A 21,774-nucleotide genomic window follows, 5' to 3' on the forward strand; every position below is an offset into this window, starting at 1 on the left:
AGTATGTTTTTCTTCCCAAAGTATAAGAAATTGTATCAATTTGTAAGTAAATATGCTCAGAGGCCAGCCACTAATATAAACTAATTTCTGTACTTATATTGCCACAGACTGGTAATAAGCAGTTTATAAACTGGCACCAGAGCAGACCACATTTTGAGTAGCACCTATCACATACACTGGGTCTCTTACATGACACCAAATTATTCACTTTTCCCTCTTTTTCTTTGTTAACCAAAATAAAAAGAGACAATGAAACAAAGTACTTAATAATTATGACTTCAAATAAAAGCTGCTGTAGTAAAATAATTTAAAGGATACGAATTTCTGTTACAGCCTTCAAATCATTTTCTGTCACTCCTAAAAAAAAGCAAACCCTACATACTTAAATGTTTTTTTAAACTTTTCCATAAAAACTGTTTCAATAAAATTTGCATAATTTTTGTTGACAGCACAGTTAAAATTTTATATCACAGTTTAAAACATAATGCAATATTATTAGGAAATGCAGAAATTGCACATAGAGAAATAACCTATTCAAACTTACTATATTTTTATATTCTTCCCTATGCTAAGAAACACAGACTAGATAATTTTATACACTTTATAAACCAAGGAAAAAAGCAAGGAATTACCTTGAAATTCATGAGGCTGGGATGCAACTGAAAAAAGATGGTACTTTGAATATGCCTTCTCTGATTTCAGGAGCAGAAAAAGTATCACTTGCTGTAAACATGTTAATATCTGAATATTGAGATTTCTGCTTACCATTGCTACATTTCCATGATTTCCCTTTGTTCATTTCTGTTTGGACAGTTCTCCCCGAATCAACATGAGAATCCAAGTTTGCAATGTCATCAGAATAAGCACTCCCATGCATATTGTCAGATATTTTAAATAACCTGCCAAAAAAGAAAAGGAAAGGAAAAAACATGTTTGCATGTGAAAACTAGCATAAAATCGGTCCCTTTATATATACCGGTAGATTATGGTTTATTCAAACACAAAAACTAATCATTCTCCTAAGATATGACTTGTTAAGTTTACCACTGAATTATGTTATTTTCACTTTCCTAAAACTCAGATAAATCTATTTGTGGTAGCCATCCTCTAAGATAGCCCCAGTGAACCCTTATCTCCTGGTAGTCACACCTTTCTGTAGTTTCAAATCAGGACTAGCCTATGTGACTAGCAGAGTACTGTGGAAGTACAAGTGTGTTACTTCTAAGGCTAGATCATAAAAGACACTGACCCTTCCACATGATCTCTTGTATCACTTACTCTGAGAGGAACTAGCCACTAGTATATCATGAGAACACTCAAGCAATCCTATAGAGAAGCCCATGTGGACAAGATACTGAGGCCTCTTGTCAGTACCAGCACCCATGTACCAAAAACTATTCAGTAATAATTTTGGTGTAAGAAATACTTCTTTACAAAGTTCTGGAAAACACAGAAAGGCCATCTTTATAATCATAATTTATTATATTAGACTGATTAAAAGACAATTTGCTCACAACAGCCCTAAAGGATGAAATGACCATTAAGGTTCTTTAATACAGCACTCACACCTTAAAAGTAATAGGAATGACTGCAGGTATCAGGTCTTACAGAATTGCAGTGGTCCCCAACCTTTTTGGCACCAGACACTGGTTTCATGGAAGACAATTTTTCCATGGACAGTGGGGTGGGGAGGGGGGAAGGAAGTGGAGCTCAGGTGGTAATGCAAGCGGCATCCACAGACCGGAGCGGGGAGGTTGGGGATCTCTGCCATAAGGAATGACACTCATGCAAGCACTATAAAAATATGGAATACTTTCTAAATTATTTTTATTATTAATCTTGTTTAAAGCACCTTATTCAGTTTTTATCTTTAAAGGTGTCTACTACAAGGAAATAATGATTGATTGATTAGGGTAAAATAGTGAATTCTAAAGAAATTAAGAATTAAATAAACAACAAAGTCCTTCCGTTCAGGAGTGCCCTAACAGGTGGAGTTCACTTTTCTAGTCATTTCTCTTAATGTTTGTGTGTGTTCCTGTATTCTTGTGCACACATGTGCATGTGCACACATGTGTGAGCATGTGTAGGTACCAGTGTGCACATATGTGCATGTGCACTTGTGGATGTTGGCAAGAAGGATTCTGGAACCTGATTTCCCCAAGGGTGAACACTGCTAGTCAATGCTCTTCCTTCTTCCCATTTTCTATGGATGCACATCAGAATTTTTGAAGAATCCCTGCTGTGGAACGTAGATAGTTTTCCATTTTTCACTCCCATCATCGTGCTTAAGGGAACATCTTTGTTCATATATCTTTATTTAGAACAAATCCCTAGAAAACGGTGATTCTGGGTCATAATGTAAATATGATTTTAAAGTGTTGGTCACACTCTCTTTCAACCATGTCCACTTTTTAAAAATTACTATTATTTTTAGAGAGAGAGGAAGGGAGGAAGAAAGGGAGAGAAACATCTATGTGAGAGAGAAACATCAATCAGTTGCCTCTCATACACTCCCTGATTGGGGACTGAACCCACAACATAGGCATGTGCCCTGACCACGAACTGAATTGGGCTGACCTTTCACTTTGCGGGACAATGCCCAATCAAAGGAGCCACACCAGTCAGAGCCACTGTGTCCACTTTGAGTCTTGTTTGGGACAGCAGCTGCGTGGAGACTCTGGGGCTGAGACCTTAGGAAGGAAGGGAGGAAGAGGAACTGGGAGTGGAGCTGATTTACTATTACTCTTAATATGTTTCACATAAGAACCAGTCTTTTAAAAAAACAGAAAGAAATAAATGTATTTTAGAACAAACTTAGAAATGCATCCTCCAATGCCTGTAGTTCTATCTTTAAAGAAAGAAAATTAAAAAACAGAGTTAGTCTTAGATAATATATTGAATAGCAGAATCCCATCATGACATGGTATTGAGAGCAAGGAAAACACTTATGCCATAGGATGACTCCTCACTATATGTTGTGATACAGGTTAAAAGCATAGACTTTGGAATCAGACAAACCTTGATACAAAGCCGAAGCTCCTCCACTTTCTAGATGTGTGACTTTAGAGTCTGAAATAAGTTTTCCAAACTGCAAAAATTTTTATCTACATGCTAGTTACCTAAATTCTCCGGACCTCATATTCTTTCTCTGGAATGTCCATTCCACAAATCCCCCTATGTCCTCAACTTCTTCACTTATTGTTATATTAATTCCTGGTCTTAATAAAAAATATTGCTTTGCCATGCAAAACTCTAACTCCTTAAAGAACTCAAGTGGAAACTACAAATTTTCCCACGTCCAATGCGCTTAGGGGTTGACCTGTGTCATCTTCCCCTCCCCAAATCTACATCATTAATTTCCCACTCTTTCACAAAAGTACCTGTCCTATCTAGCTACACCACCCTGTAACCCTACACATGACATATCATATTTTAACCTCTGGTCACTTTAGAATCTTTTCCTCTCAATCCCAAATTCTGCCATCATCTGGGTTACTTCAGCATTCATACAGACAACCCACTTGAAATTCTACCCTCTCAGTTTCTTAGGCATTAATTTCCAGTGGCTTTCTCCCACACACAATCTGAGTTACCTACTCTTTCACCTTAGACGCTGTAATTATTCAGAATTGCTCCTCTCCAATCAATCATTTTGATATATCATTTTCTGACAAAATCTCATATCCTTTTAACTTGTTTGGTCAAGCTACCAATGAAGTTAAAGAACAAACTTGCTGTAATTAACCTCTGTATTTTCTTCAAAAACATCACCCCCCTTCTCCTTCTCAGCCACCTTTAATGAGCTTAGAATTCATGACCTGTCTTTTCAACCACTCTCATGTAATATTCTCGGCTCTGCCTCCCTTTATCCTTTTATCATACTTACCTTGCAAAACCTTCATCCTATAGGAACATCTCTACATTTTTTAAAAGTAATTTCAACCAAGCAGTAGAAACACTACTAAGAAGAGCACAACTATTATGTAGATGATTACTATTAAAATACAGAGTCATCATCAACAAAACTGCAGGTACAAGATCAATATACAAGAATCAGTTGTATTTCTATATACTTGCAATGGTCAAGCTGAAAAATAATTTTTTAAATCCCATTTATAAAAGCATCAAAAAATAAAAAACTTAGGAACTGAACAAAATAAGTGTAAGAGCTGTCCACTTAAAACCATAAATCATTGAAAAAAATAAAGAATACAAATAAATAGAAAGATATCCCATATTCACAAATTGGAATTAAGACTGTTATTAAGATAGCAATACTCCTCAAGTTGATCTTCAGAATCAACACAAATACCTATCAAAATCCTGGCTTGCTTCTTTGCAGAAATTGACCCGTTTATCCTAAAATTCCTAAGAAAATGCAAAGAACCAAGAATAGCTGAAAACAATCTTGAAAAAAGGAACAAAGCTAGAGGGCTCACACTTCCCAATCTGAAACCTTACTACAAAGCTACAACAATCAAGACATGTGGAATATGCCAGTATGGGATATATCCTACACCAGACATAAGGACAAACATATTGATCAATGGTACAGAATTGAGAGTCCAGAAATAAACCCGTGGTATAAAAAAGAATATAAATTTGGTTCTGTTTCTAGTTCCTGGCAGAGAGCTCCGAAAACCCTTGGAATTTCCTGTGTGATTAGAGTGACCAAAGCATCTTTTATTATTCGTAACAAGCTCTTTTCCATCATACCTGAGTTTATGCTAATGAAGTGACTCTTGTAGGGCCCCTAGATAGTTTCAGGATGGGGGCTGACGCCAGAAAGACAAAGGCTTTAGACTTTCAGCCCAACCACTGACATCTTAGGAGGGGGAGGACCTGGAGACAGAGTTTAGTCACCAGTAGCCAATGGTTTAATCAATCATGTCTATGTAATGAGACCTCCATGAATGAAAACCCCATAAATTAGAGGGGGTTCTGAGAGCTTCTGGACTGATGAACACATCAAGTTCCTAAGAGGGTAACACACTCAGAAAGGGCATGGAAGCTCTGTGCACCCTCCCTCTGCATACCTTGCCTATGCATCTCTTCCATTTGGCTGTTCCTAAATGATATCTTTTATAATGAATGGGTAAACATAAATAAAGTGTTTTCCTGAGTTCTGTGAGTCATTCTAGCAAATTATTGAACCTTGTGTGGGGTCATGGGAACACCCAAAGTTGTCTGCAAGGCAGAATTGTGGGTAACTGGACATCCCACCTGCGGCTGGGATCTGAAGTAGGGCAGTCTTGTGGGACTAAACCCTTAATCTGTGGAGTCTGACACTAACTCTGAAGTTAGTGTGAAAATTGAATTATTGGTCACCCATTTGTATTGGAGAATCAGAGAACTGGTTGTGTCAGAAAACCTCCCAGACCTTATATTTATGGTCAACTGACTGCCAATGAGGGTGCCATTACATTCAATGGGGAAAAAATAATATTTTCACCATATGGTGCTGGAACAACTGGATATCTATACACAAAAGCATGAAGTTGGACTCTTACCTTGCACCTTATATATATAAAAAATATTAACTCAAAATGGATCAGAGACCTAAATGTAAGAGCTAAAGCTATAGAACACTTAGAAGAAAATGGAGGAGAAATTTTTCACAACCCTGGATTAGGCAATGGTTTCTTGGGTATGACTTCAAAAGCCCAAGCAACAACAAAAACAACAAAAATTAGATAAACTAGGCTTCACCAAAATTAAAATTTTTGTGCTGGTAAGGATACCATCAAAAAAGTGAAAAACAACTCTCACAGTGTTAGAAAATATTTGCAAATCATATAGCTGATAAGGAACTTTTATCTAGGATATATAAAGAACTCTTTAAACACAATAATGAAAAACTAACCCAATTAAAAACAGGCAAAGGATCTGAGGAGATATTGCTCCAAAGAAGATACACAAATAGCCAATAATCACATTAAAAAATGCCCAATATCATTAGTCATTAGGGAAATGCAAATCAAAATGACAGTAAGATACCATTTCACATCCACTATAATAAAAAAGACAATAACAAAGGCTAGCAAGGATGTGGAGGAATTGAAACCCTCATATATTGCTAATGGAATTGTAGAGTACTACAGACACTGTGGAAAACAATTTGGCAGTTTCTCAAAAAAGTTTATAAATACAGAATTACCATACGGCCCAGCAATTCCACTTCTGAGTGTAAATCTAAAACAATTAAAACATATATTGACACAAAAACTTGTACATGAATGTTCACAGCAACATTATTCACGGTAGCAAAGAAGTGGTAATAACCCAAATGTCCATCAACTGATAGATGGATTAAAAAAATGTGATATATCCATCCAATGGATTATTTGGCCATAAAACGAATAAAGTAATGATACATGACAAAACGTGGGTGAATCTTGAAAACATTACGCCAAGTGAAAGAAGCCAAACCCAAAAGGCCAGATATTCTACTTCTATGAAAGGCCTAGAATATATGTAGGTATTCTAGAAATGATTCTACTTATTTTCATGATTCTATTTATATAAAATGTCTAGAATATCTACATCAATAGAAACAGAAAGTAGATTAGTGGTTGCAGGGGCTGGGGGGAGAGCAGGAATGGAGAGTAACAATGAGTATAGAGTTTCATTGGGAAAAATAAGAATGTTTTAAAATTAGATAGTAATGATGGTTGTAAAACTCTGAATATTTTAAAAACCATGAATGTCCAAACCTTTGCTCATCATCTTTCCCAAAACATGTTCTTCCTTCACAGTTTTCTGTATTACGAAAGGGCACTATCATCCTTAATCATCCTGGCTCAAACCAGACCCTAGAAGTTGGACCTCATGTCCAATAATCATTTAAGTCCTGTGGAATTCTATCTTCTAAATAACTCTGAATTCTCTCATTCCTGCTACCACAATCCTAGGTCAGGCTACCCACTCTCTTACCTAGACTAATAAAACAACCTTCTAGGTGGCTCTTCAGAATGTATTCTAGCTCCCTTCTAATTCATCATACTGGGGCCAAAATAGACTTTAAACAAAAAAAGAAATCTAATTTTACTCCTCTGCTTAAAACTAGAAACTTGTCCAATGGTTCCGAAACTTTAGTGTATATGACAATCCTCTAGAAAATGTGTTGCAAATAAAGATTCCTTGGTGACATCCCACCCTTCATTTACACTGTGATTCAATAAATCAAAGGTAGGACTCAGGAATGAAAATTTTTAATAAGTACTCCAGGTGATTCTGATGCAGTAGATCCACAGGCCACAGTTTAAGAAACACGGTCTGAAGGAAAAATACAAAATGTTTATCCTGGACTAAATACTCTGAATGACTTGGCCTCTCTATATCTAACCTCTCAGCTTTCTCTCTTACTTTAAAGTAAGGAAATTTTTAAGGAATAGGCTAGGCTCTGTACTGCCTTAGGACTTTTGCATATACTACTCCTTCTGCCTGGAATACTCTCCTTATACTTGCACTTAACTTCATTCTATTCGTCCTTAAAGATAAGCTGAAGTACCACTTCAGAAAAGCCTCCCCTGACAGTCCAAAGCAGATTAGGTCCTCATGCTAGATGCTCAGACAGCAGTTCTCTAAGGATGGTAGAGTCTATTTCAAGGAGTTCATAAGATCAAAACTATTTTCATAATACTATTAAGGCATTATTTGCCTTTTTCTCTTTCATTCTCTCACTAGTTAACATGGAGGTTTCCAGAGGTTCCAAGCTGTGTGGTATTACAACAGAGTGAATACAAAGGCAAATAAGAGAATCCCAGTATCTTCTATTAAGCTAGAAATTAAAAACATTTGAAAAAACAATAAACAATACCACTCTTCTCACTAAATTATTTTTTGTTTTGGAAAATAATTATTTTTAATAAAATACATTGGATGAATGAGTATGTTTATTATTTTAAAATGAATTACTACATAAATATTTTTCAAATTTTTAGCTTTAATTTTTAATATGGTTAAGCATTAATATTTAAATATTAAAAATAAGCCATATAAACAAAAACTCTTTGGAAATGCTTAATAATTTTTAAGTGTAAAGGGGTTATAACAACATAAAGTTTGAGAACCTCCACTCTAATCATATGCTTCATTAAAAATAATTGTCATACTATTATTTTTAGTTATTTACTATCAGTCTTTCCCCCATTAAATTGTAAGCTCTCCTAAGGTAAGAACCTATGACTAGAATCCCAAAGTTAATGGAGTTTCTGGTATATATAATAGACTGTATTTTTTACTGATGTTTTTCTCATTCAGATTTTACCATATTTCATACTTTTGGACACACACATAACTATTCAAATTTATCTCTGAATATTATTTATTTCATTTAATTAATTACCTTTTTCGGAAGGCTGATGTGCTCTCTCCTTTTTCTTCTGAAAAATTAACTAATCTTGTATCATCTGGAATATTTTTCTCAGCTGCTATCCCAGTGCCAATGTGATTTTTAAATTTCTGAGAAGAACCATATGTCAGCTTGCCAGAAACATGTGATAAGCCATTTTTATCTGCCCCTCCAAAATTTACATGATCTTCATAATTATTAGAGGGAAAAGCAAACTGGAATTTTTGTGTTGGTGAAATATAATTTATGCTTTCATCAGTTATCTTTAAATTTGATGTTAACATTTTTCGCCTCTTTTCCATACCTATAAAAATGGAATATATTAATTACTACATGTTCTCCATGGAAACAATGTTCAAAATGATGATGGAAAATTTAATAAAAATTTTCAAAAGGGTTTACTAGGTAAATATGAAAGCCAAAAGACAAGTATTAGCACAATAACAAGATAATCGGAAATATTATATATAGTTTTGAAATACAGGTGACTGTCACTTTATAGTGTATCACTGAAGTGCCCTCAGAAATTAAGAATTATTTAAATTTAATTTGAAACTTATACAAAACCTACATTATAAAATAGGCTTAATTTCTGACCCACAGAAATAATCATACTTATACTATTTAAGTATTTCATCTACTACAAATGATATAATCATACAATTATAAAGATTTAAAATTTTATATAAATCATTTATACACAAATACAATGACCAACCATATATAATGTTACTGAATATAATTCAGTATTAAAATACAAGATACCGTGCTTTTAATTTGTAATGTTGCCTCTAAAATCAAGATAAAGGAATGCTTTGATCAAGGTGACAAAATGTAAAGGTTTCTTTACAGAGGTTTTATTAATGCAAGCATCTTTGGAAGGCTTAGGAGGAGGCTTATTAGGGCTTAAATTTGCTTTACCATATAGATATAGATATATATATATATATCTGTATATATATATATGAAAATTTACCATACACATACATACACACACACACACAGTGGTATATATACACTGTAAATTCTGTATACTATTTAGTACATACAGGAGTATATTTATTTGCATTTCTAGTGTATAAATTATGAAACTAATAAAATGTACATGCATGAACCCACCACCCAATTTAAAAATCAAACTTTTGCCAATAATATTATATTAGATCACATACACTGTTTGAGTGTGCTTGTTTTTCAGCTTTATAAAATGATGTTATCAGACTATGCATGATCATGTGCATCCTGTCTTTTTCACTCAATATATTTCAGAAATCTGGTTCCCTGAACCAGAGAATCATGTTTTTAGTAAAGAGCAAGACAAAAACTAAATAGCAATGATGGTTTTAATGATAAGAGGAAACAAAATTCACAGAACAATAAAATGGGTATATGTTATAGTATATTATGTGCATATAAAATGTATATGTATGTATATGTATATATAAAGAAGGAAAATGTTTTAGATTTTCAGAGTTGGTAAGCATTATTCTGAATAAAAGGAGTTTCTTTCATTTTATTCCATTAAAAATAAAAGTAATATTTTAATGTGTTACTAGATTTTTTTACATTGCATAGGCTTGGCTTCACAACAAATATGTGATAATATACCTAACGGTTTATGATTTTCTATTTCTTCTTCCAATGTCTGAGTATCTGGAATTTCCGAAACCAATGGAGCAGGTGGGAGAAACCAATCCAATGATGTTCCATTGTCTGGATAACTACATAAAATATAAAAATGTGAATACAACGTTAATAAGATGCAACATCAGGAACTACGTATTTATCCATTAAACACCACTCAATCACAGACTCGTAAGCATCCTATAAACTAACTTACTGTGATAACTTTAATTTATCCCTATGTAACAGTGTTCTCAATCTTTTTTTCCTTGTGCATAATAGGATTAATGACATTACTATGTGAAATATGCTACCTAAATAATGGCTCTAACTCCATCTCCTTTTCTCCAATTCAAATGCTTTTGACAGGAATCTTAAATATATTCCAATTTTTTTAAAGTAGTAAATCATTCTACTTTTTAGCACCTTAACAATTACAGCTGACAAATTTCAACACACCTCATGATTAATCACGGGTCATCAGTGTAAATGACATCATTACTAGTATTCTAGAGTATTTCCAAAGCACTATTACAAATCAGTGTTCTAACTCAAATATCCTTGGTCCAGAACCATCTAAAAACCACAGAAAATCCAAGAGTTGAAACTGACCATCACTTTGTATACTTATAGTAATTGATGAGATTTTTGCCATCCAGTTGGCATTGGTAACTAACTACCTCTTATATATCTTTCACCTGTTATCCTATTAACAGATAATACTTTAATGTTTTCTTTCCAATCAAAATTGGCTTGTCTTTCCTTAGAACAAAAAGATAAGTGTTAGGTGATAGGAAATAAAGTTGAGAAGAGCACCGCATATACTTCCTATGCCAAGACCCAAGAATTTTATGATTTGTTTTTTACCTCTTCATTTAGGATTTCAAACTCTTAAAAGTGAGAGACTCAGTCTTCACTTTTCTACATCTCATAGCACCCAACATATAGTTACTATGTCTATATTTTTCAAATCAAAAATCTACAACACATTATCTGATTTTGTCTGACAGGTTGTCTGACAAAAGGCCAAAGCATTTGCTGCAAATCAAAACAACAATGAGATACCATCTCACACTTGTCAGAATAGCTGTCATCAATAAATCAACAAACAAGTGTTGGCAAGGATATGGAGAAAAGGGACCCTAGAACACTGTTCGTGGGAATGCAGATTGGTGCAGCCACTGTTGAAAACAGTATGGAGTTTCCTCAAAAAATTAAAAATGGAACTGCTTTATGATCCAGCAATTCTACTTCTGTGTATATATCCAAAGAAACCCAAAACTCTAATTCTAAAGGATATATGCATATATATTCTTTATTATTATATATATATGCATATATATTATTTCCATTCAAAATCCTTCAGTGGCAGCTGAATAATGCAAATTTTCCAAGTGGCCTAAGACTGCCTTATAGTTTTAACTCCCCTACATGTAGTTTATAGTCCAGACCAAAGTGAACTACGTGTATACAAACAGATAATGCATTCTGTCCCTCCTCATCTTTGTTCAAAAACATTTCCTTTACTCAGCTTCACCTGTACCTGACCCTACCACCGTATCTACCTATAGAAGTTCAACTGTTTTATTCACTCATTAATCCATTGAACAATTATTTACTGAGAACTATGTGTCAGGCAATTTCCTAGGCACTAGAGCTTATATTCATTCAAAATCCAGCTCAGATCCTACCTTCATGAAATCTCCCTGGTTCCCTAAGATTTTCTTCTCCCCCCTTCTTCTTCTTATTTGAACCTATCATATTTATCACAGTCCTCTTTGTAGTGATAATAAAAAGATGGCTGCTAACAGATAAGTAGATAGACCTGCTACCTCCTCTAGATTGTAAATGCCTAAGGGTCTTATTTTTATTTCCATTTATATTGATAGTACTGAACGCAGTGTTTTGTATAATTAGGCATATTATACAATAAATGTTTGTTGATTCAATCCCATGGCTTTTAACACAATAGAGAGCTATGTCCAACATCCTTATTCTGGCATCTAACCTCTATCTTTAGTTTACTTTTCTAATGTTATAGCCCACTGTTTTTTATCCCTTTATGAATCTTCTATTCCAGGAAACTTCTCTATACACTATCCCTTAAAAATACTATGAATCATCCCTTCTCCATTCTTTTTCTCTTGCTGTCACACTCTGCCTTCAAATGCCCACTTTCTCTTTGTGTCAAAACTATCGAAGCCTCCTGAAGTCTCCTACCACTACTATAAAGTGTGACCTGATCAGTTTGGCCCAAGTCTCCATTCAAATCTGAAATGTCATTACATGAATATATATATGTGTGTGTGTGTGTGTGTGTGTGTGTGTGTGTGTGTGTGTGTGATTAACTCCTATTGTCCCATTTGGATGCAACTCTCTCTCTCAAAAGTGTCCCAGTATAAAACCACAATGAGATACCACTTCACACCAATCAAAATGGCCATCATAAACAAATCAACAAACAATAAGTGCTGGTGAGGCTGTGGAGAAAAGGAAACCCTAGTACATTGTTGATGGGAATGCAGACTCGTGTAGCCACTGTGGAAAACAGTATGGAACTTTCTCAAAAAACTAAAAATGGAACTACCTTTTGACCCGGCAATTACACTACTGGGATTATACCCTAAGAATCTTGACACACTAATTCAAAAGAACCTATGTGCCCCAATGTTCATAGGAGTACAATTTACAATAGCCAAGTGCTGGAGGCAACCTAAGTACCCATCAGTAAATGAGTGAATCAAAAAACTGTGGCACATTTACACAATGGAATACTATGCAGCAGAAAGAAAGAGCGAGCTACTATCCTTCACAGCAGCATGGATGGAACTGCAGAGCATTATACTAAGCGAAATAAACTAGACAGTGTAAGACAAATACCGTATGATCTCACCTGTAAGTGGATCCTAATCAACAAAGAAAACAAGCAAGCAAAATATAACCAGAGACATTGAAATAAAGAACAAACTGACAGTAACCAGAGGGGAGGGAGAAGGGAGGAATAATGGGGGAAAGAAAAGGAAGGGTCATCAAGGAACATGTATAAAGGACTCTGGGACAAAGCCAAAGTGGTTTAGGATTGAAGGTGGGAGGTAGGAGTAGGTAGGGGAGAGGAGAGAGGTGGCAGGAAAATGGAGACAACTGTACCTGAACAGCAATAAAAAAAGTGTCCCAGTATAAATGATAAATTACATGGTCACATTAATTATTAATGAATTTTACATATTTGTGTTTAATTTCCTCACATAGATTTTAAATTTTTTAAAGTAAAAGTCTGTTTCAACCTTTTTATACTCCTTTCAACATTCAGTCAATACCTGAATTAATATTTAAATGAATGAAAGAAAAAATGAAGCCTGCAATTTACTCAATGCTTCATTTTAAAAGGATAATACAATAGAACAAATAAATAGAAATGTTAGAATTGAGAGCAATACACATGTGAAAACCCATAGAAGCCAGAATTTAACAGACTACCTATTCTCCATTCTTATATTGCTTTCTGTTTCCAAAAGGTGTCACCATTACTTCTAGTCTTTACCTGAGCCAAAAATAATTTGAACAGAAATTCAAATAAGTAAAAGCCAAATAAGCAAGACTCTATTTTTAAATTATAACATGTAAGACGTTAAACTTTAGCTACTCCCTTGCACCTGAATTCCATGTTTATCAAACATACCTAAAATATCATTTTGTTTATCCCAATTTTTAATTTATATATTTACCAGAAGAAAATTAAAACCTCTTAAAAATAAAAATAAAAAAGCCTAAAGCAATATACTATGTTATCATTCTTTAAGGTAGACTTACTTTTCAGCTTCATCTGGTTTTTCAAAAAACAAATTATCCGAAGAAAACAAGGAGTCATTTGATTTCGACATGTTAAAAACTGGACTTAGTCATAAATCTAAAAAGATATATATAAAGCAGTTTATATGTACAAAAAAGTAGAAAAACATTCCTACATAAATAATAATCATAAATTTCCCAGAAAAACTACAGACTACCTTCCCAGCTGCGTCTTCCACAACTTCCCCAAAGCGCCTCAATATTCAAACACATTATTCTCTTTCTTCCACTCATTCATCCATTTCACACTTGTACCCCTCTCTTCATACTGCACTAACGCTTAGAACGTGTTTTCTTTCATTCTCCACCTGGCAAATTTCTACCTGTCTTTCATGGTACTGGTCAAGTGTCATTTATCTTTCAACAGCTTCTCTGAATTTGTCCTCTTATCCAAGACAGAATTAATCTCTCCTTTTGGGCTTTTATAATACTTTGCTCATACCATTATTTTTAGTTAGGATAGTGCATTTTATTGTGAACGTGTGTGTCTCTAATAATATACTATTTACATATGCAATGACCTGCTTCAAAATATAGGCAGAGAGGTAGTGATATTGACAAAACAAGGCTGGCAATGATTTGATAACTGATAAAGCTATGTAACAGTATATGGAGCTCATTATAATTTTCTGTCTATGTATGTATGTATGTTTGAACTTTTCCAAAATAAAAAAATTTACAAGTTCAACCTACTGATGTGTGTTCACATTCATACTATGTAACATACATAAATGTTTTTGTTCCTTTTCTAAAAGATAATTTTTACATTCAGAGAGGTTATCTAAGGGCTAAAAAACATTCAGCATTGGCTCCTGGGAGTATGATAAAAACATAGGGCACAACAAAGCCTCAAATTTGATAGGAGACAGTAGAAACATTTCCACACACATATATTGCTTCCCTCACATTACAACTCTTATCCATGCAAGTAAACACTACATCACAATTTTTTCTAAATTCTGAAACACGACAGAAAATCCTATATAACAAAACATGAATCAGATGCACAAATCGTAAAACACAGATCACAATTCTATTTATTCTGTGATAGTTAATACATTGCAAATCTTTCCTTAAGATAGAAAATAAAATCGAAGAAACTATATGAGCGCCATCTCGTGGAGAAATCCATATTACCAAATCAGATCATGTCCCTCCAAGTTCAGTCCTCCCTGATGTGGGATGACACACATGTGCGAGTATGTAGAGGAGGGAGGAATGTTTCCACATGCACCCCTTGACAAAATGCTACCAAGAAGGCTACATTTGTGTATACCTCATGTTGAGAGGTTTTTCATTGCTTTATTGTTTTTCCCCCTTCCACCTGTTTAACTTAATCACTCTCTTCATTTTTCTCAATGTATTAATTACTTAGTTACCAACAAAAAGAAACAGTAAAATAGGAACAAATTAGAATAAAAACATCATGCATTATTTTAGCTCTGATGCACCCCTCTTAAAGAAAACACCTTGATCCAAAATTCTCCATCCCCATAGTGTGCACTATTTTTCCTCATAGCACTAATTGAAAACTGGAATTATATGTTCAATTGCTTATCTTTCTCTAGATTGAGCAGGGATTTTTGCTCACAAATGTATTTCAATAACCCATAACAGAGCCTGGTACATAGTAAATGGTACATAAGAATTCATTGAGGAATAAATGCATTAGCAATGACCAGTTGATAAAAATAATTTTAAATAAAAACAATTTCCATCAACTCTGAAAGTTAAAATTTTACCCCCAAACCTTTAAGGTTCAATTTTAAAATGTGAATTTTTCTTCTGGTTCAATATTCATGTAGTCAAATCATGAAGGTTCTAAAAGACTATTAATTTGAAACTTTATGTAAATATTTTTTTGGAAAGACAGGTCCTAGAAGGGATCTTACCACATTTCTGTATGTTTGTAACTCTAGGAGATGCTAGATTTTTAATTCATTTAAGTTTTAGATTTAGAGTTAGGTTTTCTGAGTAAGTTTCCATGTTCAATTATTCTTTAGAAAGTTTTCATTTCCACACGTGGTATAAAATGATATCGCAACAATTATTTTATGTTAAAGTGTTTGCTTTAACTCTAATCACTGTTAAAATACTTAAACTTTCTGTGACTATGCAATTTGTTATCTGATAAGATGACCTGCACCCTATCTAATTATCTTAATGACTATTCAGAATTTACTTACATTTTACAGTCCTTACTGTATGAAATGTTCAGATCTATAACCTATCCTTTACAATTTTTATTCCCAGAAATACACACCTTATTTCAAGAGTGCAAAAACCCTCATAAAATACTGACTTGCCAGAAATCGGTAGTCACTGAAGCAGCGGAGACCAACATTCACTGGAAAAAACCACCATCACAAGTGAATTTGATGGTTGGGACTCTGACAAAGAGCATAAACACGGGAACAAATTACCCGCCTCCCTTCCCCCCCCCCCCACCCCCGTCCCACGCAGCCCCAAGTCTCTTGAGTCTTGGGCAGGGAGAGGTCTACACAGTCGGGTCCCCTGGTCCCCACAGCCTCCCCAGGGGCACCCATGGGGCAGGAAGGCTCTAGCTGGGAAGGAATCAGGGCCTGAGGCAAAAATTCCCCTGTGGATTTCCTGAGGAATCCCCTACATCCAAGCAAGCCCCTTTCAGCCTCGCAGCCGCAAGGGAGGAAACTTCTGGGCCCTGTGCGTGGCCCAAACCCAAGGGCAGCGCGGGTCACTCAGCCGCGGGGCCTCAGTTCCCACCGTTGTCGAACTCAACGGCTGCAATACACGCACAGGCCCCCCACCAGGTCTTGCTCAGAGGCAGCACACCTTAAGATAAAAGCAAGGGGCTCCTGGGGCCACCGAAAACGCCACTCAGCCAGTTCTGTGGCGGGTCACAGACAACCAGGCCACGCGAGCTGAAGCCTAGGCCTCGCGGGCTTCTGACTGGAATGCGCTGAGGGGCCGCCAGTCAGGGGCCGGAAGTCCGTGGTGCTACAACTCACCCGCCCGGTCTGCTGCCTGGCCAGGAGCCGGCTTAAAAGTCCACCAGTGCCAGGAACGCTGGCCCTGCCTCCACCTCCCCGCAAGACCCGGTCCTCCCCTCTGACCTCCCCGGGAGATGTCCGGGCCCGTTCCCACCTTCCCCAGGGAATCTCGGATTCCGAGGTTTCACTCCCGCGGGAGTTGAGAGAGGTGCGGTTATTCACTGGCCCTCGGGACCCCGAGCCTGGCTAGGCAGAGCTCCAATGGTCAGGATCCCCCAAGCTCTCCCTTTCCACCTCTCTTTCTTTTCTTCTCCAAAAATTCATAATTAGTCTTTAATACAGCGCTGGAGTGTAAGGGTATCTTATTAAATAAGACTACAGCATAAATTAAATAAGGCTCTTAATCCTGGTAACCTCTGTTAGAACAAGGGTCTCAAGTCTGGGTGGTTCTTTGTAAATGCTATTTTTGCTAAGTGTTGAAATGTGGCATGGAATTTTGCAAACACAGCTGTAAACAGGGTGAGTTTGCCAATTGCAAAGAAGAAATCAACGTGTAATTAACCAAACAGTGTTAACAAGCAATGGTTAAGCTTCTCTTCCAGGAAATAAGAGTGTTGTATGTGAATCCCCGTTTTTATTTGCTGGAAGTAAATAAAACTACCTCTGTAGACTAGAGATTTTTAACCTTTTTCATCCTGTGATGCACATAAACTAATTACTAAAATCGTGTGGCACACCGAAAAATGTTTTTTGCCGATCTGACCAAAAGATAGGTATAATTTTTATTTCACTTACACGAGACAGCTATTGTTGTTTTGGCTGTTGTCATTTTTTAATTTGACAATCTAAGGGAAAAGAGGTCAGTGCCCTGATAAACAGCATGTTTTAAAAATTATTGAGACATACCAGTTGAAAATTGCTGCTGTAGGCAACCACATGTGATTCGTGAATGGAACACCGCCAAGGGATGAGCCCCTGGTATTATGTAATGCCTCTATTCTACTTTATCTCTCTACAAATATGCCTACCATAGGTGCCTCATAGGTGGACTCATACAATATTTGTCCTTCGCTTTCTGGCTAATTTAAGTTAGAGTAATATTTTAAAAGTTCATCGATTCTGTAGCATGTATCAGAATATCCTTTGTAAGACTGAATATTCTATTATTTATATGTAATTAATATCATATACAATTAATAATTTATATTTATAAATTATAAATATTATTACTATTATATATACATAAACACACCACATTTTGTCCATTCATCTATGGATGGGCATTAGTGTTATAAATACTACACTAAAATACACTAAACTAGTGTTATAAATATTACACTAAATAAAAAATTTATAGTGTTATAAATATTAATATAAATTATTACTATTATATTATTACTGTTATATTATTACTATTATTATTACTATCTTATAGGTAGGTAGGTAGGTAGATAGATAGATAGATAGACATACCACATTTTGTCCATTCGTCTATGGATGGACAGTAGTGTTGTTTCCAGTCTTTTGGCTATTGTGACTAATGCTGCTATAAACATTGGTGTTCAAATATCTGCTCTGCTTCAGCCCTTGCTTTCAATTCCATAGCTATATACATAAAAATGGAATTGCTGAGTCAAATGGTTAACTCTAAGTTTAATCTTCTGAAAAACCACCCAACTGTTTTCCACAGCTGCTATATGACTTTATATTCTCACTAGTAGTACAAGAAGGTTCCAATTTCTTTACATCCTTGTCAACATTTGTTGTCTTCCATTTTTAACAAACTACAGCCATACTAGTTGATCTGAAGTAGTATCTTGTGGTTTTGATTTAAGCATTTTTTGACTGAAGGGAATTTACAGTGAATGATGATGTTGAGGATCTTTTCATGTTCTTAGTTGTCATTTGAATATCTTCTTTGGAGAAATGTCTGTTCAAGTCCCTTGCCAAATTTTTTGTTATTTATCTTTTTATTATTGAACTGTAGTTTTTCAATATTCTTGATATTAATCACTGATTTGAAAATATTTTCTCCCATTCAGTAGGTGTTTTTGCTTTCTTGAGAGTATCCTTTAAAGCACAAAGGTTCTCAATTTTGATTAAGTCCAGTTTACCTATTTTTTGTTTGTCACCTGTGCTTTTTAGTGTCATATCCATGAAGTCATTGCCAAATCCAATATCATGAAGATTTTCCTCAACATTTTATTCTAAGAATTTTGCAGTTTTAGCTCTTAAGTTTAGGTCTGTGATCCACTTGGGACACCTCGTGGACCAACAAGGTGTGTTAACTTCAAAGAAATGGGGTGTGTGTGTGGATATACAGTTCCCAGAAAGACTGGAAGAGCTTGAAAGACAAATAATAGGTGTTCATCACACAGGAACAAGATAGACTTCTGTCAATACAACTGATGTCATGGGTTCTGGCTCATAACTTCAACATAACCAAAATTTTCTCTACTTTCTAAACTCTCTCTGATCAGGAAGAGCTGATGTGGAAAAATTAGTACTGGTGGTTCTAGATAAGCGGAAACCAAGAAATGTTTCAGGACTATTTTTCTCTAGGTGACAGCCAGAAATATGTTGTGCTGTTGTCAGACTTAGGGGGAAAGGTAAGATTAAAAAAAAAAAAAAAAAAGTAAGATCAATTCTGGAAATTGTAGAATTAATGTTTGAGAAAAAGAAAGAAAAAGGAAAAAAAGAATTCTAATCTGGTATGATGGGATTCTTTGGGAGAAAGAAAAATTTGAAGAGTTATGCTCAATTCTGTGTGGAACAGTCCATTGTTACCCATCGATTTAATAGATGCTTAAATAGCAAAATGATGAATAAATGAAAATCAAAGGATAATGTTTCTTTAGGGAAATATTTAGTATGTTTCTATGTAACCATAGAAATAAAAGACATAAATTGATTAGAAAGTAATTCCTTGAGTTCCAGCTGCTACAGATTATGTTTAATTGTGATGCAGAAGAGACTTGTATCTGTATTTCAGGAGATCTGTTTGTTTGCTTTTCAGGCAGAAATTGACTGCTCCAGCCAACATGAATTTAAAGTATCTTCGATTCTCCATAGCCAAGAATGTTGATTATAATGGGACTGCTAGACAGGATTTTCCGATTAGACCTAAAACCAAAGCACCCCACAGCCACAACTAGACAGTGTATAATTACAAAGAGTATAAGCTTTCCATAGAAATCAGTTGATAAAGATTCAATATCCAATGGCTATTCTTTGTGTAATTAAATAAGTAGAATCTAAAATATGGTAACACAAACCCTGAAGTGTGAAGCAAAGATCCCAGAATGGAAACATTGGGACAAAGAGCAGTATTCCACACTGGAATAGAATTATTTCCTAACTAAATAGTACCAGCTCCTTCAGAAGGCGTAAATGGAGACTGGTCACCATTGTATATTCTCCATGGCAGTTGTATCAATATTTAGATTTATGTAACAAGTTTTATACACTTTTCCTTACAAAATATACTAAGTTTAGACATTCTTACCAAATTCTTCTGCCATTATTATAAAGTCCCTGTGTAAATAGGAATTAATATATTCCTTTGAGTGGTTAATATCTAAATGCAGTACACTTGATAACTATTATAATCAAGATTCTGACATTCAGAATCTTATATACTCTTATATGAAATATGTGGTACATTATATTAGCAAAAACCATTTAAAGGACCTTTTAAAAGCCACTGACAGATATTTTTAAAGATATTTAAATGTCAGGAATCAGAGCATAAAATAGATTTTAAGAACAGGCATTCTTAGTTTTGTTTTTTAACCTAAAAACAAAAAAAGATAATTGGCATGATGTACTATGATCAAAGATTAATTAGTGTTGTTTATATGTTGTTTAGAAATAAGATAGTTTTTTGAGGTGATATAATTTTGCAGTTAATAAAGAGATTTTCAGTGTTACAAGTAACCAGTTAAGATACTGGACAGATTGGCGTAAGGGCAAAATAATGCAGGTAAGAAACACCATGAAGAAACAGGTATAATGCATCTGCTTAGAATCGTTTCCAGGAAGGAGAAGGGAGTTGTGAGAGGTGCTATTGCAACTGGCAGGTAACTACTCATTTGTGATATATGTTGAGGCAGGATGCATTTAAGCATGGATCATCTCATGTTTCAATAAGTCAAAGCACTGAAAAAAAGACAGCGCATATAATAGCATGTATTTTTAACATTTTTGATGATCCCTGGAACATAGTTATGAGTGCTGCATCCATGTCTGCCCAGAGTCTGAAGCCACCAAATAGAGAAATAGACATGTCAGTTTTCTCACAACAGCTGCTATCATTAATCACCAGAAAAGGGAAAGGGCCAAATCTGAAGATATTCTCTAGAAATTTTGGCTGTTCCTGGCTCCCACCAGGCCTGCAAACTAAATGAGAGAGCTTTCTGGAGGAGGAGTGGGATTGCTGAGAGGACATGCATTAGGAGTAAAATTCGCTCAGTGCTGAGGTTAGGGATCCCCTCAACCCCAGTTCAGGGCATCCTATGAAAGACTCATTCACTTCCAGGGATCAGCAGTCTGAGCAAGAAGCAGCAAGAGAAGTCGTACGGACCAGGCTGTGGAAGAGAGGGGTAACTAAGCAATGCTCACAGACCAGTCCAAGGACTGGCACCACCAGGCCTTCCAGACTGAAAAATCTTGCCTTGGGAAAGATCTGCTGGACTCAGAACAACACACTGCCCAGGCAGAGAGGATGATGTGGGTGGCAGAACTGTCACCATGGCGGCAACAGCAGCCCTAAATTAGGAGCTGTGAAATCAGCCCAGAGAGTGAGCCTGGCTTGTAGAGTACATGCTATTTATGATAGTTAATAGGACCAATTGCTAAAAGCAGGAGAGCTGATACAGCCTCTTCCTCCAAATGTCAGCTGGGAAATAGGAGAAATGGTTAGGTGAAGGGTGTCAGAGAAGCTAGGATTTCAATAATTGGGGGCCATGGTTTCAGGCTAAA

At 35.5% G+C, this 21,774-nt stretch overlaps 1 protein-coding gene across 1 annotated transcript in view; it reads right to left on the reverse strand.

Moving 5' to 3' along the window:
- Nucleotides 1–13,857, reverse strand: part of HFM1 (helicase for meiosis 1) — a 91,548-nt gene extending 77,691 nt beyond the window's left edge. The window contains 6 exon segments of the mRNA XM_054592054.1: nucleotides 319–357; nucleotides 633–666; nucleotides 668–899; nucleotides 8,348–8,657; nucleotides 9,962–10,074; nucleotides 13,787–13,857. Coding sequence (XP_054448029.1) covers nucleotides 319–357; nucleotides 633–666; nucleotides 668–899; nucleotides 8,348–8,657; nucleotides 9,962–10,074; nucleotides 13,787–13,857 — 799 coding nt within the window.
- Between the last annotated feature and the right edge of the window lie 7,917 nt (nucleotides 13,858–21,774).

The sequence above is a fragment of the Pteronotus mesoamericanus genome, unplaced genomic scaffold (genome assembly GCF_021234165.1).
Source record: "Pteronotus mesoamericanus isolate MK-2021 breed Mesoamerican mustached bat unplaced genomic scaffold, CSHL_Meso_final scaffold_31, whole genome shotgun sequence".
Lineage (NCBI taxonomy): Eukaryota > Metazoa > Chordata > Mammalia > Chiroptera > Mormoopidae > Pteronotus > Pteronotus mesoamericanus.